The sequence below is a fragment of the Magnolia sinica genome, chromosome 15 (genome assembly GCF_029962835.1).
Source record: "Magnolia sinica isolate HGM2019 chromosome 15, MsV1, whole genome shotgun sequence".
NCBI classification, from domain to species: Eukaryota; Viridiplantae; Streptophyta; class Magnoliopsida; order Magnoliales; family Magnoliaceae; genus Magnolia; species Magnolia sinica.
This window is the reverse complement of record NC_080587.1, coordinates 16,379,809-16,407,517: the sequence shown is the minus strand read 5'-3', so window position 1 is coordinate 16,407,517 and position 27,709 is coordinate 16,379,809. Positions and strand designations below refer to the sequence as shown.

The window sequence follows — 27,709 nt, the reverse complement described above, 5'->3', positions numbered from 1 at the left end:
ACACTTACAATCCAAAGTATTATAAAAAATAAGTGCATATAATAGGTTTTCTTTGTATGGGATCCTAATCTATGTACTGTCTAACTGAATTGATGCAAGTATATTCAAAGTGTATTCATATAATTTATAAATGTAAGAAGACGTGTGAAAGCACAAGCAATACATTCAAAAGCAAAAGAAGAATCACTAGATCAAGTTACATGCATGTTTGATTTTATGTTTGGACACAAAGATTGCAACCAATTTACGAGAAATTGGGAATTTTTTTATTTTTTTTTCAATTTTCCACAAGTTAGTCATTCTCCTCCAAATCTTGAAATCGAAGCTCCCAATTCATGATTTTCATGCAAAACATGAAAAATCATGGATTTGTAACAATTTGACACTGATTTAATATGCTTTATAGAAAAAAAGGATTTTAAAAAAAATGCTCACTGTATTGAACATGTGGGATGTATCCCACTACCTATGTGTTTCGTATTGCACAAGTGGGAGAAAAGATATATCATGGGATATATCGGCCGATATCGTCGATATTTAAAACACTGCATACACCAGGGGAGGCCCATGGTAAGGGTTGCACCATCTTGGGTGAGGCGGGTTGCACCTAATTGACTATGAGAAATCGTAGGAAAGGAAATGTAAATTCTCAGGGCTTTAGGTGAGAAAATAAAAAGGCAAAATTGAAGGAAAATTAGCTGCATGACTGATGCAGGACCAATGCATGAATCAAGTATTATGTGAGATCAAGTAGGAAAATTAATGTAATCAACAAAAGAACATAAAGTCTGCCATTATGATCACTGATATTAAGTAAACCATAAGAATATCATGCATAATCCTAGCCTAGGTTACCAACATCGTAGCACACGATCATTAAATAAAGGAAACTAGGATCTAATGGATGTAGGGACATCCAATTAACATAGGGTAAAGCCTATTTCAAAGTAAAAGACCTAATACTACCTGGGATAAAATTAGGGTTAGGGAAATTAGGGAAATCTAGGATTTAGGGTTTATGGGATCAAAGTGGATGAAGGGGTTAAAGGGTTTAGAGGTTAGGATACGAGAATTAGGGTTTTGGGTAGAAGGGGTGTAAGGATATAGGGTGAATTGAAGAATGGGAGATGTTAGGGTTTGGTAGTTTGGGAAAATAGGAAAGTTAGAGATTTCTAGGTTTATAGTAGGGTTTGGGACAATAGAGAAGAGGGTTTTAATTCTAGGGCAATGGGAAACCAAAAGGGCCAATGTGTAGTCGTACGGTCACACGTGTGGCTAGGTTGGATGGGCTTAGTTCTTTTAGGGTTTGGATTGCTGATGAGTATGGGAAAGTTATGTTTAGAAGAATATGAAGATCTGGGATGGGAGAATCGAAGAACTTTGAAAAAAAAAAATACCTTGATGGATAATGAAAGGGTGGTGATGTAGGGATATCCCTTTTGGATAGAAAGGAAGAGAGAAGGAAGATGATAGATGGAAGCTTCGTACCTCCGTTAAATGAGGAATTGAATCACACCACACCTAATCTCCAAATCACATAGAGTATTCTTCAAATCACATGAAGAAGAGAAAACACAGTTTTTATTTTTCAAAATAATGGCATTAGGGCTTCACATACCCACCTCTCTTTTATAGTTTTAGAAAAGACATTTTACACAAAGAAGCTCTTAGATAAGATTCTCAACATAAAGACGCTTAATAAATTAAAGTTGTTCTTAATTCCCTAATCTCAACACAAATATAAGGTATATAAAAAATAACGAAGCATGTAAACAATCTAAACAACTAAACTATTTCGTGGCCCATGGGAGTCCACGATCAAGATGTCCGATGATAATGATCCAACGGTCCGATCATCGTGTCCACCCAATCCAACGGTCTGATGTGTCCATCAAGCTCCTACATGCAGCCCACGTGCATCTTCCAAGTGTAGGGTCTTTAAAGATGCATGAACATGCACGTGAGGTCTTCAAAGTGGCTAGGAATGTTAATTGGGTCAAGTGGGCCCCATGTAATGGCCGTCTAACCATAAGGAGACTGGCTCAGCCCTCCTCTGGTATGGTTCTCGGATGTCCTCATTAATGAGAAATTGAATTTCCCATTCTTTCCTATGATTTTAGTGTTACAAATAACGGAAAGTGGGTTTCTTGAGAAACCCTCTTTCCTTTCCCACCATTTCACTGAATCCAAACAGACCCTAAACAACAACCATTAACATCATGGTTCAGTCCCTCATAGAGTTCCCTTTCAAAAAAAAAAAAAAAAAACAAGAAGAGAAAATCATCATAAATAAGATTGATTGATAATATAATCAAAGTCATTTGACCAATTTATCGTCTAGTTGGAATTCCTATGTAACAAGAGTAACACCCCCCCTTTTTTTTGGGCACTGTGTTGTGTTGACATGTGCCCATCCCTATTTATAATACTTGGACATGGTCCTCGTAGAATACTATTTTATGTATGTTTAGTTATTATTGTCTTTTATTTTCAGATGCTTTGTAAATATGATTTTTTTTTTTTTTTTTTTTCAGATTTGTTGTTATTAATATTTATTTTCCGAAAATTTTCTATATATTAATGTTTATAATATATGATTGAAATACCTTATTATCTTTAACATTTACATAGTGGTGGTAATGGGTAGGGTTTAGATTGGCTTAGGGTCATCCCAAGCTTGACCCATTTACTATGATTGGGCCCAAAACCTAGGCTTGTGCTTGAACCATGATGAGATGATGGGTTTGACAAAATTTGAAGCTCAGGCCTGGCCTGACCAGAGCCACCTGTAATGTAAGAATGGTCACCATCCACATTTAATGAGCAGAGTCTACTGACCAAGGTATTCCTTAACGGTAATGGTGGCCATAACGGCCACCACCGTTACCTTTACGATATGGGTTGTAACGACTATTACGATCTCCTTTTTTTTATTATTGAAAGAAAAACCTAAAAAACTTGTATTTGCCCCATAATGTTGGGAAAAAATTGAAAAATTAGTATTTGCCCCATAGCCATAGCAGACCATTACAAGGCTATTACGGCCTTTACAGGAGGCGTAATAGGCTGTTAACAACACTTACAGGTCATTTTTTCCATAACGGCTGTTACAACCATTACGACCCCATAATGTGTAACAGATGCCACTGTTGCCTTTACATAACGGCCTTTACGGCCCCGTAATGGCCTTTATGGCACACCATGCTACTGACTTGATGGCTGGGAGTTTCCAATGTGTGTTATTATGGTGGAGCTGACCAGATGAATTGCATTGATTGCCTAGATGGATCGACATGTGTTAGATCTTTTTGCCAACACTTGATAAGATGTTGCTTGGCGCAAACCACTTGCTGTAGAGTTTATTTGCCAGTGATGTGTCTTTGTGAATTGATTTAATTGATCCAATGTAATTGACACCGTTCAACGATTCATGTTCATTGAAATTGCTTTCATCTTTATTTCGGTGATATGTTTGTGTTAGAGGTATGATTACGTTTAAGATTCATTTATCTTTCTGAGGTTATACGTGATATCATTTTAAACCCGTTGCAGGTAGCCGACCTCGTGCTGTTGGGAAAAGGACTCCCCGCTTCCCTGTTTCATATCTATATGGTAAAGATGAGAGGTCAAAGATTACTTCACCTGATAAAGATCTGAAATCAAAGGTAGATGCTGCTGATGAGGAGGTTGCCCATGTGGCAGCGTTAGCATTGGCGGAAGCCTCACAAAGAGTAGGCTCACCTCAGGTTTCTCGAACACCAAGTAGACGAACGGATATTATGGGTGAAAGGAAGGTAATTATCTATCTTCTAGTATTCTGTTGGTTTATTAAATAACATCTTTTAAGAATGTATTGATTGATATATTTCCCATAAAAATTTAGTGTGTTGAATCAGAGATGTCCAGTTCTAAGGTTATTGGTAGTGCAATTGATGAAAACTGGTACGAAGGTAGTCCAGAAAGTAGGGAAACTGTAAGTGGAGATTTGGTGAAGGACACTAGTTGTCTAATGGACAGAGAAGGTGCTGGGGTCATGGAAATTCAACGGAAGCCTAAAAGGTTTCAAGGAAAGAAACCAAAAGTTCAAGGGATTGAAAACAATCATTTTGGTGACGTAAAGGAAGCTTGTAGCGGCACTGAAGAAGGGCTTGCTTTGAGGGCTGTCAAGGATGAAGTCGAAACAGAGGTTACAGATAGGAAAGTGCCACGGTCCTCTCCTCAGGGTCCTAGGAAGAGAAGCAGGCAGTTGTTCTCTGGAGGCATGTTTCAACTCACTTGTTTTTTTTTGGGACATTTTTCTATCTCCATAGTCCATACACATTTATGATGTTTTTATTTTTGGGAGGCAATACATTGTTATTAATTTAGCTTATCTTTTCCTTTAATACATCTCCTACAATTTTTCACCAAGAAGCATTGATTGCCTTTTCCTTTGATTTTGGAGCTTATAAAGGTTCATATGTGCTATACTAGAATTGTAGCTATTATCTTTTTCTTTCCCCACTTACAAAGCCTTCTTCCTATCTTATTGTGATATGTCTTTTTCTTTCTTTATTCATGATTGAGTATATCTTATACTAAGAGAATTTAGAACAAGGGCTAAGTGGAGGCAATGAGGCCACCAATGCTTTCAGGCGAGTAGGTACTTCTGCAACTTCAGTGATATGAGCCACCAGAACAACCATCCGGTACAAACAAGTTTGGAAAACTATTCAGCTCAACCAAGGCTGGGCCAACTGCCCAACACAATCATAAGTCTAAGTCCGAACAACTATCCTGAACAAATAAGAATGGATCAACTGTCCAATATAAACAACGTGTCTGGATCAACAATCCAGCTCAACCACGGCTGGGCCAACTTCCCAACACAATCATAAGTCTGGACAACTATCCATAATTAATAAGAATGGACCAATTGTCAAATATAAACAACGAAAATGAGCCAACTAGTCATAGTAAACAAGCCCAGGACAATCATAAGTCTAAACCAAGGATGGGATAACCACCTAGTGCAAAGAAGGCCGAACCAACTATCCGGTACATAAATTGGTCCTAACCAACTACCTAGTATAAATACTAGTCACATTACACATCTTGGCGAGGAGAGCTTGAAATGAAGAAGCTGCTAAGTCATCAAAGGAGGTGCTGGAGAAAAGGCGAGCACACATCACATAACAAGAGACAAACCAGTCAAATACCTCTAACCTAGACGTCCAGGAATACCTTCAACCATTTAGCAAAAAACAACAAATCTCTTAGAAAAATTCTTCAAAAAAGGAATAAAATAAGAATTTCATCAACATCTTCAACCGGACAATAGAAAACTTAACAAGAGCTTCAACTGCATATTAAAGAGGCTTCGGATCCGGCAACACATTTTGCAAAATCCTAAAAAAAATCCAGCCGCAAGCCACCCGTTCTCATGAATCACAACAAGTCAGTGAGGAAGAGGCCATGCGACTTTCAAAACAGAAAAATAATGAAAAAGAAGATGAAGGGTGAAGGAAGAATGTTTAATAAGAGCTGTAATTGTTGTGTAGGGAAGGAAAGAGGGAAAGAGGAAATAAAATTAGAAAGAAAGAAAATAAGATTAGGAAGGAAAGGAAGGGAAACACCACTTGTTGAGAAAGATTAGAAGAATAAAACTCAATAGAGTTAAGAGGAAGAAGGAAAGAAAGAAGAATAAAAAAAATGAAGGTAAAGAAGGGAACCACCGATGATTAGGAAGGGAAACACAAAAGATATCAAAAAATCTTCTCTAATAGAAAAAATCAGCAAACACTATCTAAAGTAACACAAAAATCAGCTTCAACAAGAAAAATCCAGTAAACCTAGCTAAGGCAACATAAATATGCTTCAACGGAAAAAATCCAGCAAACCCTGGTCAAGGCAAAACAAAAATCTTCTTAACAGAAAAAATTCAGTAAACTTTAGCCAATGCAACACAAAAATTAGAAAGTCTTTCAAAAAAAATCTTCAAAAATAGAATTGAAGAAGAATAAAAAATTTGAAGGGAAAAGAAGAAAATAGAAGAAGAAAAAACCCTAGAAGAAGGAGGAGAAGAAGAAACCCTAGGAGCACTTAGGCTCTGATACCATGTTAAATGGCTACATTGCGCTAATCCCGAGGGCTTATGAAAAGCTACGATTAGAAGAAGAAGAACAATGGAAGAGAGAAATAATGGGAGAGAGTGGAGAGAGATATCAAGAACGTGAGATGCTTAGGGTGTATTGAAACCCCAACCCTCTACTATTATTTATAATAGTAAAAATGTGAATGAGGCCTATGAGCCTGCCCAATGGGCTTTATTCAGTTATCAACCTTTCAACACTCCCCCTTAAGCTGTAGCATCTTAATGAAAATCCCAGCTTGGAACAAGGGCTGAAAATCCCAGCTTGGAACAAGGGCTAACATAATCAAACCTAAAAAAGAAAGAAATTCTTCTCTAACAAGAAGAAAATGGGGAAGAGCAATGGTGACTTTGTGGGACTTGATGGATGCACTAGTGATCTGTGGGACCCACTACATATGCCTATGCACTTTGGGGGCCTGCTGAACACTCAAGTCACATACAAATATGGGGCCTGCTGGATGCTTTAGTCAAGACTGTGGGTGTGGAGGCTCAATCGTTACTCTACTCAAGGATATTGGGGCCTGCTGGACACTTTGGTCACACCTGCATGACCAGCATGTTCATCAGGACCCACAACATGACTAGTAGGACCAGTGGGCCTCACAGATGTGTTTGTCAGCGCCCAATGATGTGCATAGAATGACCGGCGTGCCCCACATACATGAATAGAGCGTCGAGCGAGCCCCATAGGCATTATCAGAGCATCTAGCAGGTGCCGTATTTGTTGCCAGAATGTCCACCTAGCCCCACTGGCCTAACTAGAGTGACCAGCGGGTGTCACATGCATGACCAACCACAGGTGGACTGAATGTCCAATGGCCTACAGCTCATAAGAATCAATAGTGAGCCCCATGGCCCATCGGCATCCAGCAGGTCCTACAAATCTCTCTTATTGTTTCTTCCCCAATTTCTTCCATTTTCTTCTCTAATACATGGAATCAACGATATCTACAGATGTCCCTATGAGATCCAATGTCATGCAATGCGATTAGAGAGTCTTGAAACATCTTGAATCACAGCATGATATCAGTTGCAGCAAGTGTTGTGAGAAATGACACGGGTTAGAGAGCGGTGAACAATTGTTGCTAGTTGATCTTGAATGATCAGATCATGAAAAAACAACGGCTAAGTTAGAAAATTTGAAATAATTCAATTAAATTGGTAATAGGGGTGGCGTATCCAGCCCTGTTGATTTATTTTTAATCCTTTTCCTTGGAAAATCTTAATCTAATGCTAATTGTTTTGACTTTTTTTAATACCAACTTTGATTATACTTTCGTCATTCAAAAATATTTGTGGGATTTATTAATGCTAATTCTGTCTCTCTCTCTCTCTCTCTCTCTCTCTCTCTCTCTGTCATACTTTAAAGGTTGTATCATTCTCCACTTTTTCTATCATAAATCATGATAATATATTCTTTCTGCTGGGTTAAGTTATTACACATTGTTTTTTATTTTGTTAATGGAAAGTATTCTATAATAATTTGATTGATGCTAATACCATACTTCAGCAAATTTCAACATATTGTCTGTTTTCTTAATTTTCTAAATCTTGTGATTTGTTCATGTTGATAACCCATTCTTATTACTTCTATTTTATCTACCTGTAGATGAAAATTCAGCCTTAGATGCCTTACAAACTTTGGCAGACCTATCTTTAAATATCCTGGTGCCAGACTCTGCTATCGATTCTGGTACGTGTTTTGTCCTTCTTTCATGATTAAGTGAGGAGTGAAAGGAGAGAGCCTAAGGGTAGTATGTGTTGCAGGAATTGATGTCGTAACACGGATCTAATTTATGCTTCTTAAAGTGCTTTCTGTATCAGCCCTTCCCCAAGTGATTCTTGTTTTTTTTTTTTTTCCTTTTGTTTGTTTGAATGGCAACCGAATTTTATTACAATTAAGGAAACAAAAACAGAAGCATAAACAAGGAGATGATGAGAAATCATCTGAGATACGGATAAACCCTCCCACTCATACAAAGCTTAACACTAAATATGGATCTTTCTCCCTAGAACAAAAGGCCCACAGACGGATTTCTCTCTTGAACTTAGGATGAATCATGGCCCACTCTGTCAATGTGCATCTTTTTAAGGATTCCAGTGAGGATAATTTGTCTTCATAAAATCTCCTTCCAAAACTTCACAAGGTTTGAATAGAATGGCGAAAATCAGTTTTTGCTTACAAGAATTTTCATTCAGTAGTGCTTTCCTTGTCTTAAACTTTTACATATTAAATCTCCTTCCAAAACCTCAAAAGGTTTGAATAGAATGGGGAAAATCAGTTTTTTCTTACAAGAAATTTCATTCAGTGGTGCTTTCCTTGTCTTAAAATTTTACATATTATTAGCCACTAAGTCTAATTTTTTGATTGACCTAATCATTTTTTCTTCTCTCTCTCTCTCTCTTTGTTTTTTTTTTTTTTTGGGTAACTCTAGAGTCATCTGTCCGGGACACAGAAGAAAAAAGAAAAGTTGAGAAGTCTAGTGCACCTGAAGCTATGTCTGCAAAACATGAAAGAAATAAACCAAAAGTCTCCCGGAAGAAGGAAAAAAAGTTTGCTGAGGGTAACATCAGTGCTCTTAAAAAACAAGAAAAGGATTCATCTCTTCGTGTTAGCACTCTTTCTGAAGGAAAGCAAGGAGCTTACGAGCCTGCTAATAAAATGCAGAAAAGAAAAAGGAAGTCCTTAGCAGCAGCTGTAAGATTTGATAACTCTAAATGATATTTCTAATGTAAACTTCCTAATATTCTCTCCCCTACATGAAAATTAATGAGATTCTTGTTTGTGTCACTCAGCGTATAGGATGAGCTTACCTTGCCAATATTTAATTTGTAAATTTTATCAGTTACAGATCCCAGAAGCTGAGGTTAATAGTGATTCTCACCTGAAGGAATCGCAGAGGACTGGGGTATGAAAATATTTTCTCCTTGAACTTTTAACATTTACTTTTTGTTATGTTTTTTATTGGGAGGCATAAATGATGTTGCTCTCAGTGAGAAGAGATTTTATACCTTTGCTTGGCAGAATGATATACAAATTTGATCTTTGCAAGATTTACTACCCATACGCGGGAATCATATTTTGTGTAATAATTGTTTTACTCCACACACACACACACACACACACACACATCTTCGACTTGAGCCGTTGAATACCTCCTGGAAGCGGAAAACATAACTCATCTCATAAGAACCCCTCCTAATCTTCTCATCGGCACCAGATATTTGAGGTAGAATTTTAGTGGGCGGGGACCCGAAGAGAACTTCAATTTTGCTCCATACCTTCGCCGCCTTGGTGCCGCCTTCATCATGTTGTTCCATCCTTCAGGGATGTTTGGTAGGTGTCCGGGCCTCCTTAAAAATCCATTTGACAAGAATGTTGCTTGAACTGTAGCATCGATGATACTATAGGACGAGTCATATTGACATTGTTGTATCGATGATACGATTCAGTCTGATGCTCGGATGGATCACACTTTGAAACTGAATCTGTAAACCTTGCTGGAGACATTATCTGATGCATCGAGAGTTTATTATGGACATGAGGCCTTGGTGTATCTAAACTCCTAGGGTTAGCTAAGTGTATGATGTGCCTAGTGGAGTGAATATATTTAGGAGTTTTACCTTTAACCTCAAACACCAAGTAGGCGTGGAGAATTAAGTACCAGATGCACTTAGTGGGAAGCCAAATCTCTTAACTATACTCTTGGTTTTTGTGGTGGGATTAGAAGAGATTATGCTGCTAATAGAGGCTTCAAAAAGCTTTTCTCCGCTTACTGGGTCTAGTGACAACTGACAAGTATCCCTAATTTGCCTTGCGTGATGCTGCTAGTTCTATGGATGGGACTATTCTGATGGGTTCCTTGTTAGAGTTAATGGTGCATTAACTACATTGTGGTGGTCCTGGTGTCGTTTTCGAGTTGATAAGACCACTACCATGGTAGAGGATTGGATTTTGTTTGCTCAGAATGAAGAAAGACATTGCACTATTGTTCGGAAGTGTTGAGCATGTTAGTGTTGGTAAGGGATGAAGACAACACTGTCTTGTACAACCAATTACCTAAGCCAAATGGACTACGGGTAGGCCTTAGCATGGATTTTTTTATTTTTATTTTGGGGATTACGGAAGATGCAATGTGATTACAACTCCATTTGTCATCTTAATACTTTTTCCAATATGGCTCATTGTATCTCATGCAAGAAGGCATCAAACGCCGTGCACATTGAAAATTTATTATTTGGAAAAGTGGTTTGACTCGAGTTATTTGTAGCTGACACTCTGGGCCAACATGGTAAGTGTAAATTTCCCAAATGTTTGCCATCCACAAACTGGCGGCTAGACTGAAGTCGTTAGGTGAATGGTGTAGGATGGCCTAATCTTAACCCTAAATGAATGCGGAATTTAAAAGGGCCAGATTTATGCAAGCATTACCAATAAAAATTCAGCATTATACATCATGAAACAAGAAGGAACAAAGGAAAATTGAGCAATGATCACGGCCATCCATCACAAACACGTTGTATTGAACCTTAAAATGTGAATTTAGTTGGATCTGCCGAAAGATAGGACTTTTGTGATGCAGGACATGAAAATTTAAACATGATATGCGAGATTCCAGGCTTTAGATCATACTAGTTCAAAACGATCACACAAAATTCCACATCCCACATAAAGTCAAGCACTCAATCAAGGGGAATCTATGCGGGTCCAGGCCTACACATGCTAGGGCGGGATCAATTAAAGTTATAGACCAAATAATGCTCAAAGGAGAGTAAATTCATCCACACATGCATATAAATATTTTCCCAATCCAAGGGATTCACAGGTTTCAATTCGAGGAACCCTAGGGTTGAAGAAAATGGCATAAAAATAGGGGATTTAGGACAATCTAGGGTTAGGGTTAGGGGAATCAGGTAAGAGAGGAGTGAAAGAGAGGAGAGAGTGAGCCTGAAGCCAACCCGTGCGTGTGGACAACAGGTCAGGCCTAGGGCTGAAAGTTGGGCGGGTTCAACCCGACCGACCCATGACCGACCCGACATTGGGTTGGGCTCGGGCAGGATGTATCGGGTCCGATCTCAAGCTTGGGCTATACAAACACCAACCTGATAAAACTTGGGTCGGGCTCGGGTTGCCCGACCCAACCCGAACCCGATCAATATATAAGTTACTTATAAATTATAGTTGAGTGTGGATCGTTTGAGTCGAAGGCACACTAGTGATGCTGGGTCTCATTTGTCCACGTCATTTTCAATGACTCAAGCTAATAAGATATGCTGGATTTCTCTCTCCCAAATAGATTGCGTGCCATGCTACGTGACTTTTAAAGGAGTAGTTGTCCTATATTTTAGCTTGTTTTTTTAAAGAAAAAATGAAGTTATTTACAATGAATAATCACATATATAATTAATAAAATCATTGATACAAAAAATAAGTCCTATATTGAAATATAATAAACTAATGTAATAACGAAAATATTTGCACGTATACACCCGACCAAGCCTATCAACTCGACCGAGCCCCGCTTGGGTTGGGCTTGGGTTGGAAATTCCCAACCTGACGTTGGGTTGGGTTGGGTTAGGGTTGAGGTATAGGAACCTTGGGTTGGGTTAGGGTTGAGCACCAACCCGACCCAACCCAACCTGCTCGACTTTCAGCCCTAGTCAGGCCTGACGCACGTGCGCTGATGGTTGGCCGTACGTGCGTGGGGCCCACGAACCCAAAAAGTGACTCCTTGGGTCTGGTCGGGCAGGGGTGGGCCACACTCACCAAATTTCAGCTTGATCCGACGTCCGGTCCGTGCGTGGTGCTCCGTCGAAGTTTCGGCCCTCTTGTAGGGCCAGATTCTGGAAATCTGCTGTAGAGGAGGATTGACTGCAAAAAAATGATGGATTTGAAGGTTGAATGGCTGTAGGAAAAGGTGAATATGGATGGTAGAAGATGGGGGCGAATCAGGATGGGTGTGGCTTCGCACCCACCTTCTCGGCAGACCGCCTCTTTTGCTGGGTGTTTGCTTCGTTTTTATTTTTTCCCTATCCTGTTTTGTTCTCTCTTTTCCTTCTAATGAATTTTCAGTGATCTTTAAAAAAAAAAAAAAGTAGCCCTTCATAGAAGGGAGGGTTTCGCACCCAATTAGGCTTTCACAACTCAGAGAGGAGCATGAAAACACAGAAATTTTATTCAATCTTCAGTGAGAAAAAAGACTACAGGGGGTGCCTATTTATAATAAAAATCTTATACCCCAAAACTCGCACAATGTGCGCAACCTATTACTTAGAGACGAAGTAACCACAAATAACAACTAATCAAAGCAATCTAAACTGTTCATAGTGTTCCTAATAACAAAAATAACCAAAACTCAAAGTACTAGATCATTTAGAACAGTGGGCCACAATCATGAGAACCCATGGTGGGATTCATATGACGAGCGAGTCCACTCCAAGGGACTAAAACACAGTCCTATAACTAGGAGGCCCTCTCTGGACGTCGTCATCGATCCAGGTCGATGGTGGGGCCCTCCTCCTTGCATACATGCGTCGGGGGGGGGCGGGTGCGCGAGATGTCCCCATCATTTTGTCTCATAATGGGTCTGTCCAACGATCCAAGTGGATTTTCCAATCCAGGAAATAGGAATTTTCTGGATTGGGAAATCTGAAAAATTTAGAAAAATGGATGCTTTTTTTAATTATATTTCAAATCTAGGGCCTTGGGTGATGGGATTTGAATAAGATTAAAATATGTATATGTGGGGATCAAGATCTTTAGAGATCTAATGATTTAAATTGAAAAGAAAATAGATTGGCTTATAGATCTAGACAATTTAGAAAAAAATGAAAAAATAAAGAGGTTTAAAGAAGAGAATACTTTGAGAAAAGAAAGAAGGAGAGAGAATGAGAAGATGAGAAATCACTTTCTCGGGCCTCACGCCCTCTTACAATAATTGGAAGTCAAAGACAGAATCGTCCGGCCTTGAAGAAGCAAAAACTCTTTTTTTTTTGTTAAACATAACATATCATTTTCTTTTGAGGTTTAGGGCAAAACACCCTTATAAATTTGGAATTACATTAAATGACCCAAATTCCCCTAATAAAAAGTTTCAAAAAAAGAAATTCACACAAAATTGTGCGCGCACTATCTCAAAACTCAAATAAATAATGTGTGCATAAAATAAACTCAAATCCAAGATGCTCCATGGGCTCCGACGATAGCGCAATGAAGGTGGGCTGTGATGATCCAACGGCCCGATCACACCATCCTTGTAATTCAATGGTCCAAATATCTCCTCCAAACAACTTACACAAGTCACGAACGCGTGTAAGGTCTTCAACCTCTAGAGACCCAACCCGTACCCGTCATCTAACCACATTGACACAAGTAATGCAAGCCTCCTGCGGTGATATACTTTGAATGGTCTAATGTTCGTATCAATGAAGCCTTGGAAACTTATTACGATGTTCTGTGGGTGATTGCATTAGTGTGTGGGACCTTGTTCTAACCCCAGGCAGATCTGTGTATTGTACTATAGGGTTATCCCCTTTCCAAATCGCCAATGGGTTTAAACCTCGACAACCTATCGATATGATACATCCACTAATTACTACTAGACCGAGGTGGGGACACCCTGTCTCTTCAAAAATAAAAATAAAAATACTACCAGACCGAGCCAAGTAGTGGAGATTTTGCGTAGCTTATCAAGGGGATACACAAAGAAGTCAGACAAGATTTCTGAAAGTAATGAGAACTACAAGAGATACGTTGGCATGTGGCGATACTCTGCAGAGTTTGAGGACGGTGAAAGGCTATGGTCTAGCTTAAGCCAGAACGATTTATGGATGGTCCCTATAGCAAGCTACACTTGTGAAATGTGGAACCCTATCCTGTTAAGAAATGATTTAAAGAAAACGCCTGCCTCATTTAGCTCTACTCAAACTGAAAGTCAGTCCTATCATTAATGTTGAAGACCTGGCCTCATATTTTGGGCACCATAAAGATGAGGCTACAAAAGAAAGATTGGTTTAAATGCTTCTACGTGCTGTGATGTTGTGAAGATGGGTTGAAGATGTCTTTGGCAATCAAATTTATGCACTGGGATCTTCATTGAATAGTCAATGTCTCAAATTGAAGCTTTCGGAACAATACATTGAATTCAACTCGATGAAGTTGTGTTCTTCCAAGCTGGGGAGATCTGATTCAACCAGGCCTTCATGTAGGGATTAAAAGATGGTCAAAGTGGGACCCACCTAAGCACACGTAAAACACATGCGGGTCCCTCATGATCACACATGTGGGCCACATTTGCACAGTGGTAGATTTGATGCCACTAGTATTTCAATCTTGGTTTTTTATGCCCTTGGTAAGTTGGAAATGACCTTGATAACGCTGCCTTGTTCATTGTAGAAATAACCAAAGGGTGGTTTAGACTTCATACATTTGAATTAGGTGCCATTTGGTAAATTAAAAAATAAGGTCTGAAAATTAATTTAGCTGCTGAAGGCTTAAAGTGTTGAATTCATGTACTTATAAGTACTGAAAAATCCATTTGGTAATTTGTCTGAAAAAAGTACTGATATATGAAAATAAGTATTTTTTTTTTAAAATATTTTTATTTCACAAAAACCTGTTTGGTTAAAACAAACCACAAATGTTTGAAGTTTGGCAATTTGTCATATTTGCCCCTATTGTCTCAGTTTCTATGACAAAACATGCTATTGCTTTACCACCAAATTTGACACACCTATGCCCCATCCACACAATGTTTTAAATATCTTTATCGCGTAATGTATCGCACCCTTGGGATACGGATACATATTGGTTATCGCATGGGATATATTAGTTGTATCGTGTAATGTATTGCGGTTGTTGGGAAACATTAGAACATTGGGAAATTGGTTGAGTTTTTCAATGAAACTTCAGGGACTGTTGAAAAAGACATCAATACATACTTAGAAATCAAAACATTACAGAAAAAGTGCACATAATAGGGGTATCCTTTGTATGGGGTCCTAATATACGTGCCTTCCAACTGAACTGACGCAAGTATATTCAAAGTCTATTCATATAATTTATAAACGTAAGAAGACAGGTATGAAAACACAAGCAATACATTCAAAAGCAAAAGAAGAATCACTAGATAATGTTACATACATGTTTAATTTTATGTTTGGATACAAAGATTGCAATTGGTTTGAGAGAAATTGAGAAATATTGAGTTTTCTAAATTTTCCACAACTTGACCCATCTCCCCCAAATCTCGAAATCGAAGTTCCAAATCCATGATTTTTCATGGAAAACATGAAGAATCATAGATTTGTAATAATTTAACACTGGTTTAATGTGATTTACAACAAAAACATGGATCGAAAATCGAAAATGCTCATTGGATTGAATAAGTGGGATATATCGGCACTACCTGTGCGTTTCGTATCGCACAAGTGGGATACAAGATATATTGTGGGATATATCAGCTAATATCGTCGATATTTAAAACACTACATCCACATCCATCTGTCAAACATGACCCCTCAATTAATGGACCATGTGATATACTCCTCTCGATAGAATAATTATAACCTTCGATACCATTAAGCACCGAGTACTACTGAATTAAATAAATTTATGAAATAAAGAAAAATTATCCACCATCTTTAAAACAATCAAACACTTCTTTTCATCTATTGGATGTTCTCCAAAGTGACATATTTATAAGAATGGAAGTGTTGAATGCAAAGTTCTTAGGCACATTGGTGGACGCCCCATCAAACAAACACTTCTGATCAATAGATCATGAGTCCCACTTGTACAAATGGCAATGTTATCTTGGCCCAACATTGTATGGTACCTCTTAATACATGTAGGCCACCATAGGAAACAATGGTCATTGACTAGTAAAAACTAAAGTTTTGGATCATGCTGATTGTTTAATGGCATGACCCTAACAAGGAGGCAGATTGAAAGCTCAAATGGACCACAATAGAGGAAGGAGTGGAGATTGAGTTCCAATGGTTGAAAACTTCCCAAGGCCTACCGTGATGATTATTTGCCATCCAACCTGTTCTTTTGGCTACATAGACCTGTAAAAAGGGAAAAATAAATAAATATAAGCTTGATCCAAAACTTGTGAGCCCCCAAGAATTTTCAATGGTAAGCTTTCAATCCCAACTACTTCCTATGATGTGGTCCACTTGAGCCTTCAATTTGCCTCATTTTTTGGCTCATGCCCTAAAATTATTTGTCAAAATGGATGGACGTCCTGGATAAAACATATACATTACGGTGAGGCCACGAAAGTTTAATGCAGGGGCATTTTCACACCGGGCTCAAGTGGGGTGGCTTGTGGGATGCGGGGGCACATTTGGGGTAGGCGGCCCATGGGAGGCGGAACCCATGTGATGTGGGGCCCACGAACCCGAGCACCTAACCCATGGATGTGGGGCTCAGGCTATGAGATAAATGGATTAATTCACCATGCTCTATCAGTTCGAGCTTTTACAACAAGTGGTTAATTATCCTACATCAAATTGGTATCAGAGCGCAAGGTCTCGTGTTCGAGACTCCTCACCGGGGGTGATTAATGTAGGGGCATTTTCACACCCGGCTAGTGTGGGGGTGGCCCGTGGGATACGGGGGCACACTCAAGGTGGGTGGCCCATGTGAGATGGAACCCATGTGATTTGGGGCTCACGAGGGTTTGGCCGAGGACCTAACCCATGGATATGCTGCCTGGGCTATGAGATAAAGGGATTAATTTGCTATGCTCTATCAGTTTTATCTTTTAGAGCAAGTGGTTAATTTTCCTGCATCAAAGTTCCAGATGTCAACACTTCCAATTTTCTTCTCTTGACCTGGAATGTGCCCACCTTGTTGTGTGTATATTCAATATCCACCCTGTTCATCCGTTTTTCTAGATCATTTTAGGGCATTATCCAAAAAATGAAGCAAATCCAATTATCAGGTGGACCATACCATAGGAAACAATCGTGATTGACCATTAGTGGGCCACAAAAGTTTTGGAATAGTAGTGTATTGTCAGGGCTGTCTCCTGCATCTATTCATGAGAAATCTGCCTTTATAGTTGTATTCAAACCATCAGGGGGAAGATCTTCAGCAAAAAGGGCAGCCTCATTCACATCTCTCGGAATATTAACAGGGAGAAGCTGATCTGTACTCATTGTGGTTATGGTCGACACATTCCGGACCAGTGTTTTAAACAGCTACACTATGTAGCGTGTAGCTCACGCTGCATAGCATAGCTTAGCGTTAACACTACATAGCTCATGAAAATAGCTACGCCTATGACGTGTCAAGGAAGAATTCCTTGCGATGGATCTTTTGGTTTACCTCTATCGCACCAATGCAACTCAGAACCTCCTCAGATTTGCTCCAGGTCACCTCATACTTAAACAAAATGATCCTCAAACACTTGTTGTGGAAACCATCCTTGAATCTTGGTAAACTCTGGTTATCTGTTGATGCTCAAATTATGCTTAGGTAACTGATCAGCAAAGGTCTTCGTGTAAAGTGCAGAGGAGATGGTTATGATAGTCCCTACAAGTGAAAAAGAGTGATGAACCCGATAAGAAAATGGTAAAAGAAAGTAAAATGTACCACCTCTGTAGTGATTTTAGTAGTCTTAAGCTAGTTCTCTCTGAGTCTGACTCTGAGTTTATTCACATGTCATTTTATCACCATTCCTCTTCTTTCACTCCATTGTTATATAATAAAAAGTTCATTGTGGATTTATATATGCTTGATTGCAAGCAATGTTGTTTTGTATTGATGTAGCACTTATACTGGGATGGCTTTTTAATCTACAGTTCTATACTTTCTATAATTTTCTATCTTGATCATTATGGTGTACATTGTTTACTCTGCATGTCAATGTTTTCTATAACGCTTGTGCTATTTGAAAATAAACTCTGATGGAACCATTTGATTATCAATACCATGTGTTGTGTTTCCTTTCTGAAGGTCATTTTGACATCTTTGGTACTCTCTCATGCTGTATCTAGTTACTTTTGTCCTTCCATTTTTTGTGGTTATAATACTTCTTGAACAAATGCTTTTTAGGCCTCAGCGGAAGGGAAGAGGCCATCCAGTAAAGCTAAATGTGTTAGTGATATTGTTCCCCTGCCAAAACTAGGGAAGTCAGTAAGATCTCCAGAGCTGACAAGTACTGATCTGGGAATGCCAGCAAAAGATTTAGCTGAATCTACTGTACAAGTTTCTTTGCCAAACCAGGTTAATTTACTAACCAAACTCAGGAGTAGGCGTAAGGGGAATCTACAGAAAGCAGTGGTTCGGAAGGAGACAAGGTCTTCCGAGAATGTTGGAAATGATCAACCTGATAAATCCTCACATATGGTCCATCACAGGGAAATTGATCTTAAGGTTAAGCATGCCTGATCCTTTACATTTGAAGAAACTTTAATCCTTGGAAGCTTTTAACCATTTCAAGTTTCATTTTATTGCAGAACAAACTTTTTCGTTGCTTATCATCAAAAGCACTGCGCAGATGGTGTGCTTTTGAGTGGTTCTATAGTGCAATTGACTATCCATGGTTTGCTAGAAGTGAATTCGTGGAGTACCTAAATCATGTTGGATTGGGCCATGTTCCCCGTCTAACTCGTGTGGAATGGGGTGTAATACGGAGGTGTTATTCCTTCTAACTGGTTCCATTATATTTTAAATTGGTGATCTTTTTTCTAGTCTTGATTGCATTTGTTTCCATCATTTACACTTGCTGTTGCATTGGAATGTCAATGCAGTTCTCTTGGGAAACCTCGGCGATTATCCAAACAATTTCTACGGGAAGAAAGGGAAAAACTTGAACAATATCGTGAATCAGTTAGAACACATTATACTGAAGTGCGTGCTGGTGTTACAGATGGACTTGCAACAGATCTAGCTCGTCCTTTATCAGTTGGACAGCGTGTTATTGCTTGTCATCCCCGGAGAAGAGAAATTCATGATGGCAGTGTACTTACTGTTGACCGTAATAGGTGCAGGGTTCAATTTGATCAACCTGAATTAGGTGTCGAGTTTGTCATGGTAATAACTCTTTAACATTCTACAGGCTGCAGCTCATTGCTTCCATCGAAGATTCATGTCATCTAAGTGATGTCTGCTTTGTGGTTTTCTTGTATATTTATACTACAGTCTATTACTTGGTAATGTTTATAGCGAATGAATGATCTTATTTAATATATCGAATTCATGCCAATGAAGTTCAAACATTAAAACTGAATATGGCTGGCTGGCCTGTTACAGTGACGTTGGAAATCATAAAAGTGAACCGGTATTTTGAAACCTGAACCAGACCCTGCCCCTTTCTAGGATGCTTGGTCCAAACTAGTCCAACTGCTGATTCAACCTCACAACTAGGAGAGGGAAATGTCTTAGAAGATTTTGTGTGGTAAGGTTATCCATGTGAAATGTTCTACTTGAAATTTTTATTAAGAGGGTAGATTGTAAGACCCCGTCTATTCCGTACGACTTTCTATGTTTATGTACATGATAATCTACGCCCTTAGCTAGACCTAGATTAGCCGTTCATAGTACACACCCAACTGACTGGGAAATGTAGTTGTTGCCAAAAGTAGAAAATAAAACATATCTAGAGAGAGCGAGAGAGGGGGGGGGGGGGGGGGGATGCTCAGCTGTGCACCCGTTCTCACGAGTTATCTTTGAGAACTCATTTTTGGATCTTTTTTTTTTTTGGAAGACACAGGGTGTCTCCACCTCTTTTTTGAAGTGAGACTAATCCCTGCTGGTACACGCAATCACCCACAATCACGTGTATCGAGTAAAGCCAAGGAGGGGAATCGAACCCTCACCTATAGGGAGCAAACCTACGGTGAAGACCATTCGCCCAAACCTCGTTGGGTTCATTTCTAGATTTTTACCCTCATATTCCGAAAAAATATTCCGCATTTCTTTGCATCTCTGACTGCAATGAATATTTAATATGTAGAAGTTCAGTAATTGTCGTTTGTTTTCCTTGGTTCATAACACCTGCTGTTCTTTCTAACCATATAGTGAAGGCGTGAAGCAACACACACTACCTGATCTTATTTCTGTGGATGGATAGTCTGAATATTCTCCTTATGATAATGTACCTGTAGTTTTTTAATAATCAAAAGTCATGGCACGCCATTTTTCTTCTCTCTCTCTCTCTCTCTCTCTCTCTCTCTCTCTCTCTCTCTTTTCCAGATTGTTATGCCTCTTTCTGCTAATAGTAAACAGTGGTACTGAAGTTAGGCTGTGCCTGCATCACTATTAAGTCGAGTTGCAATTATTAGTCTACAAAGTGGAAATAACCAATTTGTGATTTCCTTAGTATTCAATTCAGATAGAGGGTTTGGGCTTCAAATTTTAATTACGTTACTTTCTAGTTAGACTTGAAAGAAATGTACACATTTGAGGGCGACATCCTCATCGTGATTACTAGGAAGCTTCACTAATACTTGTCATTTTTTATTTTTTTTATTAAATTGAATATTTGCAAATGAATTTACTTATCCACATTGTTGTCGTATGCGATTGGATATGCCATTTTGACAGCATATATTGCAAATGTCATAGTGGCATATGTGGTATTATGACTGTTGGGCATTATGTGGTCGCATCTCCCACTAATCATATTTATGAGCATTAGGACTTTTTTCTTTCCCTTTTTACTTATAAATAGGAACCCCCCCCCCCCCTGCTAAAAAAAAAAAAAAACAGTTTTCCTTGATCTCTCATTCTAGCTTTAGTTATTTACCCTCCAACCTCTCTTATCTCTCATTCTATCCAAGACTTTTGAGGCTAGAACGCTCCCTCTTTCAAGGTTCTCATTCTACTCTACATTACAAGGCTAGAAGTCGTTCTCTCCTACTACAATCCTAGAAGTCTCTGTCCTATAAAACTATATAAAAAAACAAACAATTTCTTACACGTAGTTTTTTACATAAATCATAATAATTTTTTCCATTTCCTTGAATTTTCCAATTTATTTTATATGTGTGTGTGTGTGTGTGGAGGCCTTCCATCGCATGTGCAATTGTGTGATCGGCAATGCATACAACGCTGTTGGGTCGCATACGATCTCACATGCCATTTGACAACATTGCTTATACATTCAAACTTAGCCAGTGCAGTATGGATTGTTCTTCAAATAACTGGTGCTATATGTTATTCCATCATCTTTAAATTGCATCTTCTAAAATGGCATGGATTATTCTTGTTTCCTTCTCAGGATATTGACTGCATGCCTCTAAATCCACTGGAAAGTCTGTCGGAAGCTCTTAGAAGTCAGCATGGTGCAGTTGATAAATTCCATGAGAAACTCAATGACCTAAAACTAGAACCTGAGTTGAAAAATGAAGGGAGTATGAAAGTTCATCTGGCTGAACATTTGGAGAATCTAGATGGGCTCTCTAATGTTGCTTTATCAAATTATCCAGTCAATACCTTAATGAAGCAGGCTAAGGTTGGCATCTTTTCAAATTTGAAATTGTATCTGCTGATGATCATTTTAGAATGATTATGTATCTGAACATAAACCCTTTTGAACAGGGCGACACACTTGATGCCGTGTTACAGGCTAAAGCTGCTGCAAAAGAAATTTTTGCGGTACAAGCTACATGCAGACAACCTGTTACCTTGGCTCAAATTCAAACAAGGGAGGCTGATATAAGAGCTCTTTCGGATTTGACTCGTGCTCTCGATAAGAAGGTTACACAGCTACTACTTCCTATGCATCTATTCTTGTTATTTCTGCCGAGTCATGCAAAATTTTTTCTTTTATTATAACTTTCAACATATAGTTAGATTTACAGCCCTCTTTATCCTATATAGGGTGCTTGTGAATGTTGAATGCATTGGAAATGAAAAAGGTTTTCCAAAGGAAACCTACGGAAACCTACTTTTCCCTGTTTGCAAGAATAGGTTGGGTCAGAATTTGTTTTCCATTTCCAAGGTTTTACTTGAAAATTGTAGATATCGATCTTTCAAAAAGCTGTTAAATGTAGGTTTCCATGGTAACGGGAGGTACCTCTCGCCATTTGACGGTTGACTTTTTAACAATTCCATGGAAAATGGTACCCCAAACCAGTGTTCAAAATATCGGTATCGCGCAATGTATCGCACCCTTGGGATACAGATACGTATCGGTTATCGCACGGGATATATCGTTTGTATCGCATAATTTATCGCACTTTTGGGAAACATGGGGAAACATTGGGAAAATTGTTGAATTTTTCAATGAAACTTTAAGGATTATTTAAAAAGACCCTAATAAACACTTTTAAATCATAAAATCTCAAAAAAGAAATGGAAATAATAGGTTTCCTTTGTATATTGTACTAAGATATGCGCTGTGCGATTGAACCAAGACAACTATATTCAGTATCCACCCCATCCATCCGTTTTTTCATATCATTTTAGGACATTATCCAAAAAAAATGAAGCAGATCCAATAATCAAGTGGACCATACCATAGGAAACAATGATGATTGACCATTAGTGGGCCATAAAAGCTTAGATCAAGCTAATAATTGTTTTTTCTCTTCATTCAAACTTATGTGAAGTTATCAATAAATTAAGTGCCTAATAAAATATAGGGAAAATCAAGGTGCACCCTAAAAAGTTTTTAATGGTACTGTGTTCAACCACCATTGTTTCCCTGAGTATAGTCCACTTGAGACGAAAAATAAGATAGATCTAACGATCAAGTGGACCACACTGAAAAAAGTAGTGGGGGGATTGAACGTCTGCCATTGAAACCCTTTAGGGGTTCACGGAAGTTTTGGATCAATATAAAATTTGTTTTTCCTCTTCATCCAGGTCTTTGTGACCTTATGAATAGATTGGATGGAAAATAAACGTTATGGTGGGCCCTACAAAATTTTTAAAGGTGAAAATCATTATCTTCACTACTATTAGTGGTGTGGTCCAGTTGATCTTTGGATATGATTCATTTTTTGGTTAGTACTCTAAAATGATCTCGAAAAATGGATAAACGGTGTGGATATAACAAATACATAATTGTGGGGCCATGTACATTTGATCTCCTTTGAACGGTTCGTACAACTTGGAGCTGGAGGAGCGTCAGCGCTCGTCTTCGCATGAAACGTACCTACTCCAACTACGGACGCGGATTGCGTACTACCCCTGCCCATCCCTAGCTCCGAACGGGCAGGTCTGTGGGTGGGCCCACCGTGATGTATCTGTACATCCAAACCGTCTATTCCTTTTCTCAGATTATTTTAAGGCATCAAAACAAAAATGAGGCAGATCTAACGATCAAATGGACCACACCACAGATGACTCTTGCATTTAATCCAACTGACATTTAATGCTTAGTGCATTTTAATGGAACCAAGCTTATTATTTGTTGTGGTCCACTTGAGCGTTGGATATGCCTCATTTTCGTGTTCATGCTTTAAAATAATATGAGAAAAGGGATTGACGGTTTGGATGTATAGATACATCACGGTGGGCCCGCCCACAGACCTGCCCATTCTCCTCCAGCTGCATAGTTGATGTGTGGTACACCAGCCAATCCGCTTCCTCTTGGACAACATGCAAAGTTATATGGGCCCACAATAATATATTTATTATATCCACACCGTTCAACCATAAGTAATATCCAAAGCTCAAGTGGACCACACCACAAATAGCAGTGGGACAGTGATTCTCACCGTTAAAACATTTGTAGGGCCCACCATAACTTTTATTTTCCATCCAATCTGTTCATGAGGTCACACAGACCTGGATGAAGAGGAAAAATAAATATCATATTTATCCAAAACTTCTGACCGCAAAAGGGTTTCAATGGTAGACGTTCAATCTCCCATTGTTGTCTGTTGTTTGCAATGTGGTCCACTTGATCTCTGGATCTGTCTTATTTTTCAGCTCAAGACTTACGACGAGCTCACCAAATGGACGAACGGTTTGGATATAATGCATACCTTATGATGGGACCCACAGAACTTGATGACGTCAACACATAAGTTCCCAACCCAAAATCACTTAAAGAGGGCTTGGACGCCCTTTTTTTGGACGCCCGGAACCCTAAAATCTCGCCCAAATCCAGAAGATTTCAGATCTCACAATGATTTCTCGAGATTTTGGAGAGGATTTCTCCGGATTTCGCTTGGATTTCTTCGGATGTCGATAGATTTCTCTCCTGTGACCTGGAAATGTCGACCACGGCCCACCAAATTCAGTAGAAAGCTCCGCTCTTAGGCATATTGAACAGGTAATAGATTTTTTTCTATATATTTTTGGAATTTCTGGATGGGATGCGGATAAAATGTGGTGGTATCAGGGTGTGCCGAATCGGTTACGTATCGGCCGTATCGGCCGATACGTAACGGTAACGGTGCGAACCGTTACCCGTTTCGGGGCCGTATCGGCCGATACGATTTTTTGTACCCGTATCGGCCGATACGGGCCCGTTACGGGGTGTAACGGCCGTAACGGGCCGTTACGGGCCCGTAACGGGCCTGTAACGGTAACTTTTTTTTTTTTTCATTTTTAGCTCATTTTTTGCTGTTTTTTTGAAACCTTTTGCTTCCAAACTGTTTTTCACTCCTTCTACTACTAATTTCGACCAACCTTAGCTAGGTATTTGAGATAAAAACACATTATATCACAGATTTTTTTGAATCAAAGCTCGGTGGGCCATTTTTCAGAAATTCGTCAAAAATAGGTATTTATACTTTTTTGAATATGTTTTGCTGTTTTAATCATGTCATATGATGTGTTAATCATAGTAGAACATGTTAATGTACATTTTACAGATTTGGGGTGCCATTTAATAATTTTTTAATATTTTTTTCTATTTACGCATGAATTTTGGCCCCTTTTTTTAAAATTCGAAAAATCAAATTTTAATGGTTGTTTTGCTGTTTTAATCATGCCATTTGATGTGTTAATCATAGTAGAACATGTTAATGTGCATTTTACAGATTTGGGGTGCCATTTTATATATATTTTATATTTTTTTCTATTTACGCATTTATTTTGGCCCTTTTTTGAAAATTCGAAAAATCATTTTTAATGATTCTTTTGCTGTTTTAATGACATCATATGATGTGTTAATCATAGTAGAACATGTTAATGTGCATTTTACAGATTTGGGGTGCCATTTTATATTTTTTAATATTTTTTTCTATTTACGCATTTATTTTGGCCCTTTTTTGAAAATTCGAAAAATCATTTTTAATGATTCTTTTCCTGTTTTAATGACATCATATGATGTGTTAATCATAGTAGAACATGTTAATGTGCATTTTACAGATTTGGGGTGCCATTTTATATATATTTTATATTTTTTTCTATTTACGCATTTATTTTGGCCCTTTTTTTGAAAATTCGAAAAATCATTTTTTAATGATTCTTTTGCTGTTTTAATGACATCATATGATGTGCTAATCATAGTAGAACATGTTAATGTGCATTTTACAGATTTGGGGTGCCATTTTATATTTTTTTTATATTTTTTTCTATTTACGCATTTATTTCGGCCCTTTTTTTGAAAATTCGAAAAATCATTTTTTAATGATTCTTTTGCTGTTTTAATGATGTCATTTGATGGGTTAATCATAGTAGAACATGTTAATGTGCAATTTACATATTTGGGGTGCCATTTTATATATTTTTTTATATTTTTTTCTATTTACGCATTTATTTTGGCCCTTTTTTTGAAAATTCGAAAAATCATTTTTTAATGATTCTTTTGCTGTTTTAATGATGTCATTTGATGTGTTAATCATAGTAGAACATGTTAATGTGCATTTTACATATTTGGGGTGCCATTTTATATTTTTTTTATATATTTTTTTCTATTTACGCATGAATTTTGGCCCTCAAAAATAATTGCAAACACTTAAATGTAAGATATTTTCATATTACATTCATTCTAATATATCTATCATTGATAGTAGATAGTTAGAAAATTAAATATATGAATTTTGTAGTCAAATTCAGGTTATCTGGTTCATAAATTCATCAGATAGTCCGATACAACTTCTCACCAAAGAGTGGACCGTTACACCACCATAAACATGTTCCAATTTATAAATGAATGCATATTTGGAATGCTTAGAATATTCCGGATTTAATCCATATTTTTTCATATTTTTTTGACAAAAAAAAAAATTTTGCACCGTTACGGGCCGTTACGCCCCCGTATCACCGTTACGCCCCCGTATCCGTATCGGTTTTGGAGGTCACCGTTACGCCAACCGATACCGATACGGGACACCTTGGGTGGTATGTTGCGCGGATACAGTCCTACGCAAAAATCTGCCATATTAGGCATTATCGTGCAATATATCGGCCATATCTCACTATATTTTGTGTATATCGTGCGATATCGCCGATACATTGTGCGATATCGACAATATATCGTGCGAGATTTGGATTTTTGATTTTTTTGTATCTTCCGGGGGTTATCGGACGAGTTTCGTCTCGCTGGGGGTCAATAACAATAATATCGGCCGATAGTATCGATACTTAAAACACTGCCCCAAACAATAGTTGCACAAAGCATGAAGCGAAGCAGCAACAAGTTTGAGCGTGGGAATGGGGAAGAATCTGTTTTGAAATGTTAGCAAGTATGAATGGCTAGGAAGTGAGAGCAGTAGTGTGACTCCGATGCATGATTCGAAGCAGTTGCAGGAGTGACATATAGTTAGAAGTATCTTGCAACTAAGCCCCAAACCAATTGACGTAATTACTATTGGAATCTGCAGTTTTCTATTACCCAAGGATTCCATGTTGGTTTTCCTTGTACACATTTTAGATTTCCTCCATCCAAACATACCTGTAATAAATTCTCTCTCTGCACTCAAGTTCATTTCATCTACTCAATACTTTATTATCATATCATGTTTGTTATGTGTGTATTTTTAATGGTGACCACGACTCTTCAAAGCAAAAACCAGGTAGAAAAGTCCAAAAGAGATACTCACTAGCCGTGGGAAATTTCAAGAGATACTCAATAGAGTCACCTCAATTTTGTATGTTCGCTTAGTCTATACTTTTCCTTATTTAGTGAGGCACCAAAATAGAGTTGACTCAAGTGAGTCAGGGGTTGGCTCATGGGCATTGATCTGCTGACTCGGCTAAACTGCACACACACACACACACACACACACACACACAAAGCATGTATAAAAAAATCTGCAAATGTTTATAGTGCCACTAAAGTTAGTATGGAAGAAAGCGTGCAAAACAGTGTCTTGTTTGGAAAAACTAGAAGTATACACAATTGGCGAAATGTTACAAATTGGATAGTTATACCCATATCTGTATACTGAGTTTCAGAAATGCAGTCATATCCTCCAATGTTTAAAATCTGGACCAGTCCCCTACCCGTTTTTGTTGGTGGTTAGGTCTAACTGCGGGCTAACCCTCTTTGGCACATTTTGGCCCGGAAATCTTCTAATTCTAAAATTATTCATGTAAAACGAATTAACCAGTTCTATTGTTAACATAATTAGAGCTTTTGATTTACTTGTAGAAGTTGGTTGGTTTACTTGCATTGTCTAATTAAACAGTTAACCACTTAACTGAGTCACATTTAAAGA

At 38.3% G+C, this 27,709-nt stretch overlaps 1 protein-coding gene across 6 annotated transcripts in view; it reads left to right on the top strand.

The window, feature by feature from the left end:
* The window catches only part of LOC131228025 (protein ALWAYS EARLY 2-like), a 78,755-nt gene that overhangs the window by 31,403 nt on the left and 19,643 nt on the right, over positions 1-27,709 (top strand). For 5 of the 6 annotated variants that reach the window (XM_058223844.1, XM_058223848.1, XM_058223843.1 and 2 more), the window contains 10 exons: positions 3,553-3,794; positions 3,884-4,253; positions 7,737-7,826; positions 8,569-8,831; positions 8,980-9,042; positions 18,198-18,518; positions 18,602-18,780; positions 18,896-19,178; positions 21,367-21,600; positions 21,687-21,845. In XM_058223844.1, the coding sequence (XP_058079827.1) occupies positions 3,553-3,794; positions 3,884-4,253; positions 7,737-7,826; positions 8,569-8,831; positions 8,980-9,042; positions 18,198-18,518; positions 18,602-18,780; positions 18,896-19,178; positions 21,367-21,600; positions 21,687-21,845 (2,204 nt within the window). The remainder of the gene's footprint in view (positions 1-3,552; positions 3,795-3,883; positions 4,254-7,736; positions 7,827-8,568; positions 8,832-8,979; positions 9,043-18,197; positions 18,519-18,601; positions 18,781-18,895; positions 19,179-21,366; positions 21,601-21,686; positions 21,846-27,709) is intronic. The other variant, XM_058223846.1, reaches the window with a different exon arrangement.